The 14,569-nt window shown below is 41.8% G+C and overlaps 1 protein-coding gene across 2 annotated transcripts in view; it reads right to left on the bottom strand.

The window, feature by feature from the left end:
• Positions 1–553: 553 nt before the first annotated feature.
• The window catches only part of LOC136677177 (reticulon-4 receptor-like), a 99,142-nt gene continuing 85,126 nt past the window's right edge, over positions 554–14,569 (bottom strand). For both annotated transcript variants that reach the window (XM_066654619.1, XM_066654618.1), the window contains exon 2: positions 554–1,944. In XM_066654619.1, coding sequence (XP_066510716.1) covers positions 554–1,944 — 1,391 coding nt within the window. The remainder of the gene's footprint in view (positions 1,945–14,569) is intronic.

Consider the following 14,569-nt stretch of genomic DNA (forward strand, 5'->3'; position numbering starts at 1 on the left):
TCTGAAGAAAAAGCAAAAAATAACAAAAAAGAAAACATAAACATTGGGAGCAGAAATCATGTCTTTGTCTCATACCTGCAACATTCCCGTGTGCTTTCGGCTCTCTGGTTGCTTTATTTCTTTATTTTTTTTCTTATTTCCTTATTTTTTTTTTTCATATTTGTATTTTTTTGTTATTGTTTTTTTCTTTATTTTTTTTAGTGGGTTTGTCTACAGGAGTCACTTTCTGGTCAGTGTAAGCTTTTGCAGGTAAAGGGGAGGAGGACTCTCTCTGCAGTGTTGCTTAAACACAGCACATTTAAAAGTACATAGAACAAACATTTGGGCACTGAGTTTGTTTTTTTATATACATTAGATCGTATGGGTTCTGTAAAGGCATCCATTTCTTAATGTGTCTTTAGCTTCATAAATTATTGTGTCTTCTTGACCGTGTGGGTCCAAGCTCACAATCCCCCTTCTTACAGTCTCTGCCTGCATGTGTAAGTTACTGTAGGTATTTCTGTGTGTCATTGTCATCAGCAAAATATGATCCAAGAATTTGCTCCGATTCCAACTAAGACATGGTTAAGGACAACCAGAACATGGGGAAAAAGAGAAGGCCAAGTGCTCTAAGCGTAGATCCATGACCCTTCAGACATGACTGGTCTGATTTTGGCTTTTTGGAACACTTTTTTTTCTTTTTTGATGGTGCTGTCGAGGGCTCCAGATCGTCCAACAGTTCAGGGTTGAGTTTGTCCAGAGACTGGTCGAGACTGTTGGAAAGGGTTCCCAGTGGCCCGTCATTGAGACTTACTCCTTGCTTGCCGCGAGTGTCATTCTTTATCCGTTCCACTTCTCGCACCTTCGTCTTGGATATGTTCTCTTTTTCTTTCTGTGGGTTGTTGGTGATCTGCCGGCTGTTGTAAGATGAAGGGTCAGGGATGGACTTGCTGGAGATGATGGACGATTTGTCACTATCTGAAAGACAACACCTTGGAATGCTCTCTCCCAAAGGGTCGTCAAGGGAGTGGAACTTTCCCGAACGTGTCTTGGTCTCCACACATCCTTCCAGGTCACTGCCTTTAAGGCGTTTCAGGTCCTTCCCCACAAGAGTGATTGGGAGGTGACATTCCAGCTCAGAGCTGGAGCCTTTGAAGCGTTTGAACCAGTCCCAGAGCGGCCTGGCCCGGCAATCGCAAATCCATTGGTTCCCATTGAGCCGTAGGTATTGGAGTGACACCAGAGGGTCCATCGACTCCCCACTCAGCATGGTGAGGTTGTTGTAAAAGAGAAACAAGGTGGTTAGCTTGCCAAGGTCGCCAAAGGCCCGCTGCTGCACATGGGTGATACGGTTTTGATGCAGGAGCAGGCGGTCCAGGTTGGTCAATCCTCGCAGCATGTGATCCGTCACCACCTTAATCTTGTTGTTGTGCAGAAACAGGTAAGTGAGGTTGGCCAGATCCAAGAAAGTGTCGTCGTGCAGGGCTAGAAGGTTATTGTCCTGTAAGTACAGGTACTGCAGCGAGGACAGTCCGCGGAACACCCCTACGGGGAGCTCAGACAGTCCGCACCTGTGCAGGTGCAAGGTGTGCAGCTTTGTCAGTCCTCGGAATGCTGAAGGACTGATGATGCGAAGGTTGCTGTTGTCGCCAATATCCAGCTCCTCCAGTCTCTCTAGGCCATAGAAAGCCCCGGCCTCGATGTGGCTGATGTTGTTGGAGTACATCCAGAGGACGGTGAGATTATGCACAGAGCTAAAGCTGGTGGAACGGACCACCGTCAGTTTGTTGCTCTGGAGGAATATCCGCTGGCTGCGGACTGGGATTTCAGTGGGAATAGAGAACAGACCCTGCTGCTGACAGGCCACAGTCGGCCTCGGCTCGCTGTAGCACACACATTTGGCCGGGCAGCCATTCAATGCTGGCACCAGGTTCAGCCATAGCACCAGGCAGAAGAGTCGGCCGCCTGGGGAGAGAAGACAGAGAACCATGGGGGTCAGTTTTCAGACTGAGACCATAACTGCTTATCATCCTGTGCTACTGCAGCACATAAAAGAGCTAATTATAGCTTCATTACTGAAGCACAGTTATAAGGAGTGTAGTCATAATTGAATTAGTCGCCTGAATATCTGTCAAACAATTATGCCAGGGTGGGAGGATGATAAGGGTGCTTGATTTCAAGAGCATACCAGTTATTATGAAATGGAGAAGTCAAAAGGAGAAAATGGTCATGAAAATGGAAAGTTTAATGCATTATTCTTGCAAATGTTTCAAGTCACTTGGGTCATTTGTCTCAGAAAAGATAACAACCAATCCTTACGCAACCTCTGAATGTTTCATGTAGAGAAGAGAAAGGCGCAGCTCTTGGATTCACCAACCGCCTTCAAGTATGTTTCAATTATCCACTTTGCAACCCAGCTCCTCTAAGATGGCCGGCTGCAGTCTGCCTGTGAAGGAAGCACTACTGGCTGATATCTTCGCCTTGGGACCCATTCCCATCTATCAGCCAATGCAAGCATGAGGAGCCAGGCGTTTGGGAGTGCTGATAAATTAAACATAAGAATGTGCCTTGCGCAAAATTAGCTGGCACTAATAGGGAAGGTGGAACTAATCATGCTTCGGCATGGCAAAGGCTTTGACATTTTAGTCTGTCCTAAGGAAGATAAGTGCAGTGGTGGGTCCCTTCGTGCCTTTGTGACTGGAAGTGTGCCCTGTGGGATTTATTTTTTATCAGGGCCTTGGAGAAGGATGTTGGAGCACTGTAGGTGTGGGCATTCTTGAACTGTTTTAGCAAAGCTCTGATACAAGATCCAAGACTGTAATAAGCAATTCCGAGTTATGTAATGGTAACCCAATTAAAGCTAGTTAAGATCCAGGCAAGCACGACTTGCCCACTTTCCTGCTGTGATTTCTTTTTCATTATCAGGTTTTATATTTTTATGTGGAGATGAGAATGTTTGTTGCTAGAAGCAATTTGCAGTGATTTAAATAACATCAGATTACAGAAAGTTGAAAGGGTTGCATATTTAACCCCTTAGACTGCTGTCTTGTCATGCAGTCATTCATTTAAAGTAATTCTGGATCCACTTTGAAGGATTTGCTAATATTCCTGAAGCTCATATGTCCTTTTTACTATTATTACTGCTGTTATTATTATGACTGAATAATCAGTCAATCAAACTGAAAACAATGCATAATCTTATCGTTATTCTCATTGTTTTGCAGCGTGTTTTTTTTTTTATATATATATATATATATACATTGCCCTTCCTCTACTTGCCAAGTTCCCTTTTTTTCCTTGGCATACTGTGCAAAAATGAACATACAACATTTGAATGTATTTTCATAAGTTTGTACCCTCCCTTTTTGCACATAAAGCCAGAATAATCTCTATTGTGTTAATATATCTTATTATAGTTTTCATATATAACTATACAATATTCTTAGAAATAATTATAAATAAAATAATCGCCTGCTGTCAGAAATGTAACTCTACACCTACACCTTCACCTTCATTCAGTACAAGCAGGTCCTTGAATATGCAAATGGTCCCTGCCCCTGGAGCTCTGCCTCTACATCATTAATCACACTCATCACTTCTCTTTTATAAACTTTGCAAACAAAATCTCAGCCTTCCTGTCCTGCAGCTTTAAACAGCCTGCTTTAGGCTTGACAGCCACCCTGTGATGCTCTCCTCCCTTGGACACTCCAGCTCCACCATGCCTAGACACTTCTCTTTTAGCACCTTTGCAACTGAAAATGCAACACATATCAACCTTCTGTATAAAATTGCTAAAGTTAGCATGCAATGTCCTCTTTTTTCCTCTGTAGCAGTATGCTAAGTATATGGAAATTGCACTCTCAATAAAAATGGGTCATAGGTTTATGACATAAAAAACCCTAGCTGAATCTGAGCCTGAAGAAGCAGTCAACACAATGGCATAACATTTCTGCTTTGAAGGTTTTCATTAGTTGTCAGTTATAATCATCAAAATAACAGAAATAAACGCTTGAAAATATATCAGTCTGTGTGTAATGAATGAGTATAATATACAAGTTTCACTTTTTGAATGGAATTACTGAAATAAATCAACTTTTTCATGATATTCTTATTTTATGACCAGCACCTGTACATATATATGGTATGCTATTGTGTTGACTACAAGGTGGACATGCTAAAATGGCTAACTACATGTTCTTGGCCTTTACACAACATCATAATATTAAAGGCAATCAAATCATCTAAGGTTCGGTAGAAGGGGCTCATGTGTATATGTTTTCTTACTCAGTACCTGTTACACAATGGTAAATGTCTGTTAAACAATGGTCAGTATATTAGTGTGTGCAGAGAGATGTCAGAGGCTGTTTACTACTGTCTTCCAGTTTCAAAGCTTGGCCATCCTCGGCACATCTTGAAGAGCCCCACCCTGTCCTGCAGCTTGTTAAACTGAGCTTGCTTGAGGCTTGACAGCACCCCTGTGCTGCTCTCTTCCCTTAGATACCACCGCCCCCACCCCCACCCCCACCACCAAAGTCATCCTCCTGTACCAGAAAGCTGTCAGACTCTCCCTCTTTCTGCTTCATAGCACTCCTCTCTCACCCTCTCTCCACCGATAAAAATATTCTATTGCCAGGCTGTTCCGCGTTAGGCTTCATGAATCCATCAGGCCTCCTCTTTTTTATCTTCTAGTCATTAGCAGACTACCCACACACCCACAAAAAGAGTGGCTGAGATCCGCATTCAAAGACGCCTTTTCTCTGCCTTCCCCCGGTCGCGCTAACCTGCTCCTGTGCCTTCCCCCTTGCTTTTCATCTATTTAGCGTCGAATAAAGTTGCTCGAAATGTCATCCACTGTCCTCCAATTATTTCAGAGCACTATCTGCTCCCTGGGATGGTCACATACCCATGGCCTTTATCGTAAGTCACCCTTCAGCATAAAAGGCCATTTGGTTAGCATTGACCATATGCCTCTTTCATATTTTTCTTGTTTCCCCCTTTTTTCTGCTCCCTTTTCATTTTTCCATCAGTTACCCTCCCCTTTTGAGTAATTTTTAGACTCTTCAAGCCATCAAAATATAGGCTGTGTTTGTCCAAATAGTTGAAGAGACTCCTTTATAATTAGCGACTTTAACTATTTGTAAGCACAACTAGAGTTAGACCATCATGAGATACTAGAGAATCAGCCTGCACCTGTCCAGAGAATACAGTCACTTCCAGAAATTTGGTGAGAAACAGCACATGTGGCAGGGTGTTAAGATCATCACCAACTGCAGGACAATATTAATCAGCTGCAACAGTGATGCCTCCTGCCCATATTTTTCCTGATCAACAAATATACATGCTTTGAACCACAGAGCAACATGGTGGTGAGGAAGACTACTCCTAGAAATGACAAGGTGCTTTGTCTGTCTGTGGTTGATGTGAGTAACACTCTGGAAGGCTACCAGACCAGACAGCATCTCTGGCAGTGTGCTCAGGGAATGTGTAGACCAGCTGGCAGATGTCCTCATGGGCATCTTCAACCCTTCCTTCAAATCCATACTTTGCCATTATTGCAATGCCAAATAATTTTTCAGTGTCCTGCCTTAACAGCTACCACCCCACTGCACTCATGCCCATCAACATGAAATACTTCAGCATTTATCACCATCACTTTTCTGCATCTGACTGATTGTCAGGCTAAACCTACTGGGCCTGCACATAGCCCTTTGCAACTGGATCCTAATATTCCTTTCTGGGAGACCTCTGACAATCTGGATCAGGAGTAACACCTCTACCATCACCACACTGAGCACTATGGTGCCCCAGGGCTATGTGCTTAAAACACTGCTGTTCACTCTCTTGACTAATCTGTGCGACATTGCACAGATTTTGTTTGCAGATGTCACAACTGTGGTGGGCCTCATCAACAAGAGATGCAATGAATAATGGACTGGTACCAAGTCAGCAACATGTTTCTGAACTATGGAGGGGTTCAGTCTGCTCACTCTAATATAACACCAACAGATTTTCTATGGAGATTGCCACAAGTACTTACCAAAGGACCTCACCTGGATACTCAGCACTAGTTCCACAATTAAGATAGCCCAACAGCATCTTTCTGTGGAAGCCCATCCCGTTCCCCCACAACCACCACCATAGAGAGCATTTTGTGCTACTGCCTTTCCACCTGATTTTGGAATTGCACTGATTGCCGTTCACAAAACCCTGCAATGCATAGTGAGGAGAAGATCATCTGGGTCTCTCTCCTCTCCATCACAGATATTTACACCACCATCTGCACCTGCAAAGTCTCCCGCATTGTTGATGACCCCTACACATGCCTTACACACACTCTTCTCCTGCCATCTGGAAAAAAAATAGTGTAGCATTCAGTCCTCCATAGACAGAGAGACTGTGTAACTTTTTCTTCCCTCAAGCCACCAGACTCTTGAATTCAAGAGTAGGAACAAACTGATACTCCACACAGTCATGCACAAAAGCAACCAAATTCCTATATTTTTGCACAATTTAAATGACAAAAAAAGTAAATATTTGTCATTCCTGCACATTACTACATATATTGCATGTATATGTATTCATATTAAATATAGCAAAATATGTTCCATGCAAAATAACAAAATAACTAAATATTGTATTGATTCACGAGTCTCTCACCACAGTCCTGCAGGAGCATTTTGTTTCACTGTGTATAAGTATACAGTTCCAATTAATATGAAAAAAAAAAAACACTTGACATTGTACAAGGGGTACCAGTTGTGGAGACAGACATTCAGTTGGGTGCACCCAGCTTGGACACACAAAAAAAGGAATGCTACGTAATATTTTTACCTTAACACTACAGCTTTGTGATGGTTTCCTGAGCTGTAATATGGAGAAAAGAGCCTCAGTTGCTGTTATTCCAGGCTCAGCACTGTAGAAATTGCACTATGTAACTTTTGGAGCAGGGTAGGAAACCCTTGGAATAGGAACCCTTATATTAGAGGGAGCCCCAGGAGCAAAAACCCAAAATCTTATCTAGTGTTCTCTGGAATGTTGGAGCCCAATCCAGTACCTTTTGAGAAGAACAGTCATTCAGTTTAACACTTTTATGTTTGAACCATCGAAAATCTTGAATAAACCCTTCCTAGAAGAGAAGTGGGTCTTAACAGGGGATATAGAGACAACTGTGTAAGGCCTGTTAGATACCCAAAGATGACAGCTTTTAGATAGAGGAAGAGTGACTACATTATTGCTGAAAAAAGAAAGTGGCTGGTATTTTGAGAACAGTGGACTGTCTGCACAAAAGCCCAGACATCAACATCACTGTATGTGTGGGACAACATGGATCATGCAGCCAACCTCCAAGACTTCCAAGAGTAACTTTGGAGGTGTGGACAGAGAGCCCTGCTTTGAAGAACTGAAAGCATATGCGCTTGACATTGGAGTCAGGTCAGTTACGTGAGGCAGTGTAACATTGCATCAAGACAGAATAGCACTGGTCTAATTTTTTTCTCTGTATATTCTATATAATGTGTGTGCGAAACTAAATTGGATGACTTGCTTTGCCTTGCCTCCCAGTTATTTCTGTAATTACAGAGTGCATGGCACATAACACTGCTGTCCTCTCTTTATGTTATTTTATTTTATTTTTTTAAATCCACAGCTTGCTAACGCTGCAAAAGAGGGAAAACTGGATTCTCAAGTGACAAGACTATTAGGAGTGCAATCCTAAGCGCCTCTTAGCATGGAGAGGACTTCTCTGAGTCATTACAGAGAAGCTGAACTCCAAGCACTCAGCTTTGCATGAAATGCACTGATTGCTGCTCTCTCTCTCTCTTTTCTCTCTCTCTCTCTCTCTCTCTCTCTCTCTCTCTCTCTCTCTCTCTCTCTCTGACAAAGCACTCGTCTTGATAAAAAAGACGACAGCGGGACAGGCAACAAGCACCTGATAAAAAAAATCAAGGCGGCTTCTTCAGCATCTAATTAAATTACTGTTTTCGTGGACAACAAAACAAGAAACAATGCAAAGCAGGCACTTAAGATAAGCGTGAGTGCAGAGAATGAGCGAGAGAGGGAGGGAGCTTGTTGACTCGAAGCAGCCAAGTGTGGCAATCCCTGCCTCCGAGCTCATTTGCATACGTCCCTGCCGAGCACGGGGCGAATTCTGCAATGTTTCCAACTTCATCTTCCTCCTCATGGAGCATGTAGCACTTTCGTCTCACTTTTTACAGCCGCGGTTGTATTGCCTCTGCATGGAAAATGTTTGGGTGAGGGACAATGAAACGTCCAGTGTGATCCCCCCCTGCTATTGATTATGTTGCAAAGGATCTCAGAAGTACACAGATGATTATCGTGGACATGTGCTCAGAATTCAGAGGACTGAGACATGGCTGAGCTCATTAAACTCTACCTTTATACATTACTTCAGCTGGACAAGCCAAGCAATAAACGTTATACTAGCACCTACACACATGGGGAAAAAAAAAATCTCACTATGGTCCACTGCAACTATATACACCAATTACCTATAACATTAAATACATTGTCCATACATCACCTCCACTGGATGTATGGGTGCAATTTGTAGTTCTACAATTATAGACTGTAGATTATCTGTTGTTCTGCATAAACAGTCCATAGTTGTGAGTGTGTGATGCCCAGTGAGAGACGGGCACTCAATCCAGTGTGTGTACCTTAGATGAGTTCAATTATTCTATGTAAGCTCTGGATTCACCGAGACCCTTAATGGGATAAAGCAGTTACAGACAATAAGCAGTTAAATATTACCATCCCACAGCAGTGTTAGCTAGCTGGCTACATTTAATTTTTAGATCCAAAATAAAGGCTGCGAGCTAATATCATTGGAACCCATCATTATTCAACATGATCTTTTTTGTGTAACCCTCTATCTGTGATTAAGTCATTGGAAGTAAAATGGCTCCCTCATTACAGCAGCAAGTCATTTATCACTGCGCCCTGTGCTCTATTAGCTCGCTTTGTCTTTGTTAATTGTTACAGCAAACAAGTGGAACTGTTGATTTTGCTAATCCCCAAAGTAGTGCCACCTTAACTGTGTTGTGTCCCATTAATATTTGTGGATTAGTTACTAAGATACATGACTGTTCTTGGTTGGCCCACTTGAGAGTGCAGCAATAGTCTAGTCATTGTACAGATGACACAATGGTGTGGGAACAATGTTGGCAAAACGTTCATAACATCTGTTTTACTTGGTGTTTAATGAATGCCATTGTTCGATTCTTGCAACTGGCAAAGGAACCTGGGACCTTTCTGAGAAGCCCTTGATCCTGAGACTGTATTCAGAGCTTGTACCATGCTCAATGCCAAACAGCAGCTAGAGGGGTATCAAGACCTGAAGCCTTTGGCAGTGGAGCGGTGGATCTGCATTCTCTGAAGTGGAGATTTGAAGTTGAATGGGTTTAACTTCAGTACCTGATCTCATGATCAGGTAATTTATACAACCTCTTCCCAAAAGTTACATAATGCAGTTTCTGAAGTGCTGTGCCCAGGGTAGAAATGACAGAGACTCTATTCTCCTTACAGCACAATGCTTTAAAGCTGTATATTGTGTGGAATTAGGGTTAGGGTTTAGGGTTATGTTTGGGTTTAGGACAGGTTTAAGGCTGATATTTCATTCTGGGTAGGTGTCAGAACTTCTTGCGTACATCAGTGAAAGGAAAACTATATTTTTACACAAAGATTATACGCTGAATGCTAATGTTTGACTCTTGCAGCTGCTCTAGAGAGTGGTTAATAGTCATTCTTTTCCATCCCATTTTCGCTTTGAAGTTCAGTGAAACACAGAGTCAAGAACAGCCTGCTCAATTTCCTAGTTCTCAGCCAAAACAAGCTAAAACCTTAACAGTGTTGAGAAGTTGTTCAAATTGTAATCTCACATTTTCATCGTAGATACACATAATCATAATTTGCTATAACAATTGAAAACAGCTCCCTGATGAAACTCCTGCTGCAAATTTTTATCATCCATTATCCTCAAGCTACCCCTGATTCCAATTATTTAAATAGAAAAATCTTTATGCGAAGAAATGGATAACGTGGTGCCTCTGTAAAATAGGAGAAATGTTCCCAAGTCCAATGTGAAGACTCATTTCTCCGAGGCACAGAAATGAGTTGGAATTCACTGGCACATTTCACAGGCCTGTACATGTAAATTTAATTTACCAAACTGATTTAATTACCTACAGCCTCATCTGTCTGATGATGAAAAATGGATGCCTGAAAAAAAAAAAAAATCTGCCTTTGAACAGATGCAGATGTAGACGTAAAGCCTGGACCCAAAAATAAAAAAAGACGCTAAAGGACACAGTGGGAGGATGAAATGCACTGAGGAAACCTGGACAGGTTACAGAGAGGAAATTACATAGTCTAGATGTGGGAACATGGCTGTCAGGATTTGATGGCATTCAGCCAAGAGGACATTTAGTAGGGTCAGATCCTAGGGGTTGAGCTCATGTGCAGCTGCTCTAGAGTGTCCTGTTTCATTTCATGCTTTCCTGTGGAAGTTATATAAGCCGTGTGTGTGTGTGTGTGTGTGTGTCTTCAATGTGGGGTTACTGAGAGTTGAGGCTTTATCTGTCGGTGGTCAGGAGTTAGGCTCAGATCAGTCAAGTTGTCTTACACTACCATGGTGCAGTGTGACTCTAACCAGTTAGCTGACATAACTCGACTAGCAGTAGGGTTCTCCTTCAGTCTTGAGCTAGGTAGGATAGCACACATAACCACTGTGTATAAATAACACTGACAAAATTGCAGGGGAGAAATTAATGAATTACAATGTATAGTCCTTACTGATTATCACATTTTAATACACTTACCATACATGCATATGCATAGATGTAACTGAGGAAATCGGTGTGTAAATTAGGTTTCCCTTTTGGAGGCCCAGTTCAGCGTCACGTGACAAACCACAAAAATATCAATATTACAGTATTTGACATATGATGTCCTTCATAGTGTAATCATATTACGGCTCTATTTCATGAAAATATATCGTGTTGCCACCTGTGTCCCCGCCTGTGTCATACAGGACGAGAGATGAAGGAACTGAAATGACCAGTACAGTGAGCACACACAGTGGTGAGCACACAGCGTTTCTGCTAACACCAGAACAGGAACGAGCAGATCAGGGCACGTATGTCCCTCATGATACCAGCCGTCCAGATGGCTCATGAATAACAGAGACACATGGGTCATAAGGGATCAAAAAAAAAAAAGCTAGGAGAAGGAAACACATATGCACATACTGCTGAAATCCTAGTCAGTTAAAAAGGGGAAAAAAATAAAAAAAATAATAGATATGTATGATCAAGCTATACATTAAGTTATTCGGCAACTACCGTGTCTGGCTCTGTAACCCATTTTAAAACAAAACCTGGTCATAGTTTATCATAGAATTCACAATGTACTTTTATATAATTATAGGACACTGGTTCAGTGTCAGTGTATCTACAATAAAAGCAGAATAGCACAAATCTCTTAAAGGTTTTTGGTTTGAATGACCAGCTATGTTGGCTTATGCCAGGCATTATACTTTATTCAGTATACCCTATAACACCATAAAAATACATGTATAGACCATTATAAATACAGGATGAATAATATTGCCCTATTTTTAAGGGAATTATAAAACTTGCAATATTTGTGAACCTGAAATTGCAAAAATCAAGCCACATGAATCTAAATGACCCTGACCATACACATGGTCATAGCCTACTGGTTCAGTGTCCGTGTATCTACAATAAAAGCAGAATAGCACAAATCTCTTAAAGGTTCTTGGTTTGAATGACCAGCTATAGAAAATTCCTAAACTTCTTTTAACAGCACCCCACCTCAGTAATCATTCTGGTTGTTTTTCATGGTAGCAATATTAATAGCTTAAGGTCAGTGTTGAGCTGCTAGTGAGCAATGAATGATACAGTGTCCAAAATGGCCCCCTATTCACTATTCCCTATATTATTCACTATATAGTTCACTATAACAGGGAACTGAATTCAGGAGGATAGTAAACAATTTCGAACACAACCTCATGTGGGTTTTTTACCAAACAATGCAGCGGATTATGGGTAATCTGATATCTGCTAGTGTACATGGGTTGTACACTACTCTTTGCAGTGCATTGTGGGATTGTTTAAGTGCACTGAAAATTCTCAACTATGTTCTCAGACACTACTACAAAATGGTGGAAACCCAAAACAATGCACTGAAATTTGTCTTGCATCTCACAATGGCTCTGTTACAAGTACAATATCATACACACCACATTAAACAGTTTAATTACATTTATCACAATAAAAAACACACCATCCCATCATATACCTCATATACACTCACACCCCAATTAAACACCCTCACCATGTGTCCTATCCATCGATTTACACACTTGCTTAAGCAGCATAACTGACTGTGGACAAATTAGTTCCTGAACCTGTTTAACCTTATCCTTGGTACTCTAAATCGTCTCTTTGAAGGTAAAAGCTCAAAATAACCTGTTAGGGACTGTTATGTGGCATATTACTGCTGCAATGGCATGTAAATGAGGTAACAGCCTTGATTACCGTTTACATTGTACTAGTAAACACTGGAACACAGGTTATGCTTTTATTACAACAAGATAGATCCAACAATAGCTTTTCCTTCCAGAGAAATTGCTTTTTATTTTTGTAGCTCTATTCTTCTGTTAAGCATATTTGTATTATTTCTTTTTTTAATAACTTTTAAGTTTTAAAACAGCTTGAACATATTATTTGTAGCCCATACCCACCCCGCCCTATCTCTAACGAATCACCCAAACTAAACATCAGACAGACAAATGGGGAATATTTCCTACATTCATAAGCACTATCAGAAACAGCCTTAGCCAGGAGCTACCAGAGCTTTCACAGAAGACCCTCGCGGATTCAAGCAAAGGCCCTAGTTCAACCAAACAAATGTTTCATTTGAAACTCTAGCTCTGTTGCTGCGGCAATGAGCACAGTCTTAGACAGAGAACAATGTTTCAAAACTTATTTTCATCTACAACTGCTGGCGAATCTATAGAAGCCATGGACCACACACTGTGAGTAAAGCAGATGATAAAGAGATTTCATAGAGTCCTATACACACACACACGCGTGCGCACACACACACACACAAGGTTCAATAACAATAATTAGAGCATTTAGTTATGAACAAATACAGAATCTCTTGGCCAGAACTGAAACTGATAACTGATTAAAGCTGTATAGTACATCACTGTCCATTCTATTAGCTCCACTGACCATATTTGCCCCCTTTCACCCTGTTCTTCAAACGGTCAGGAACCACAGAGGACCACCTCAGAGCAGTTATGATTTGGGTGGTGGATCATTCTCAGTGCTGCAGTGACAGTGTCATGGTGGTGTTGTTTTAGTGTGTGTTGTGCTGTTACAAGTGGATCAAACACAGTGTCACTGCTGTTCTGAGAATAGTCCATCAACCAAAAATATCCGACAGTGTCCTGCGGTCACTGATGAAGAGCTAGAGGATGACCAACACAGTGTGTAGCAACAAATGAGCTACTGTCTCTGACTTTACATCTACAAGGTGGACCAACACAGTAAGTGTGTCTAATAGAGTAGACAGACAATGGACACAGTGAGTTTGAAAACTCCACTACCACTGCTGTGTGCAGCTCTGATCCATTCTTACTGGTATAACACAAACTAACACACCACCACCACATCTGGAGTCAGGGAAAATGTATAAGTATGCGTGTGTATGTGTGTGTTCACTGCCACACATGGGTTACATGTGAGTCAACAGTAAATTGTAGTTCAGTGCAACGATGATTAAACCTGGTTTCAGGGGCTTTTCCTGCTATTGTACAGAAAAGAAAAGGAGGCCTACATCACCCCCCGTCACCTATACATAAATCAAATCAAATCAAATCAAATTTATTTATATAGCGCTTTTCACAACTGATGTTGTCACAAAGCAGCTTCACAGAATTCCAGTAAGACAAGATTTGACATGAAATGTAAAGACAAATGTAAAACCCTCAAGTGAGCAAGCCAGGGGCGACAGTGGCAAGGAAAAACTCCCCCAGCTGAGGAAGAAACCTTGGGAGGAACCAAGGCTCACAAGGGGTGACCCATCCTCCTCTGGTCAATCTACTGGTGATGATAGTTAGTAGTCCATGAGAACTTCAGTGTAGGGACAGCTTCAAGGCACTTGGTGGTTGCTGGAGCGTGGGCAGCTGGTCTGAAGCGTGGAGGAGGATCTCGACAGTCATCCATCAGTGTCCAGACAGACAGGTGGGCAGTCGTTTACTCGGAAAGATGTAAAGGGATGGAATTAGTTTTGAACTGTTTTGTGTTTGTAAAGTAGAAAATATAAAAATTTCCAGAGTGTGGCTAATGACTCCGGCAGATCTGACTATGACAGCATTAACTAAAAGGAGAGAACCAGGAGGACACACAGACACGGGAGCATCCTGAAACACTGGCATCCCTCCGCTCCACCGTCAACAAACCTGAGTGATCGCGAGAAGCGGCGGGACGACAGCACCAGCGTCTCAGTTTACTATAATTCCCTGTGTCCATGCACCCCCCGG

The sequence above is a fragment of the Hoplias malabaricus genome, chromosome X2, assembly GCF_029633855.1.
Source record: "Hoplias malabaricus isolate fHopMal1 chromosome X2, fHopMal1.hap1, whole genome shotgun sequence".
In the NCBI taxonomy this organism is placed as follows: domain Eukaryota; kingdom Metazoa; phylum Chordata; class Actinopteri; order Characiformes; family Erythrinidae; genus Hoplias; species Hoplias malabaricus.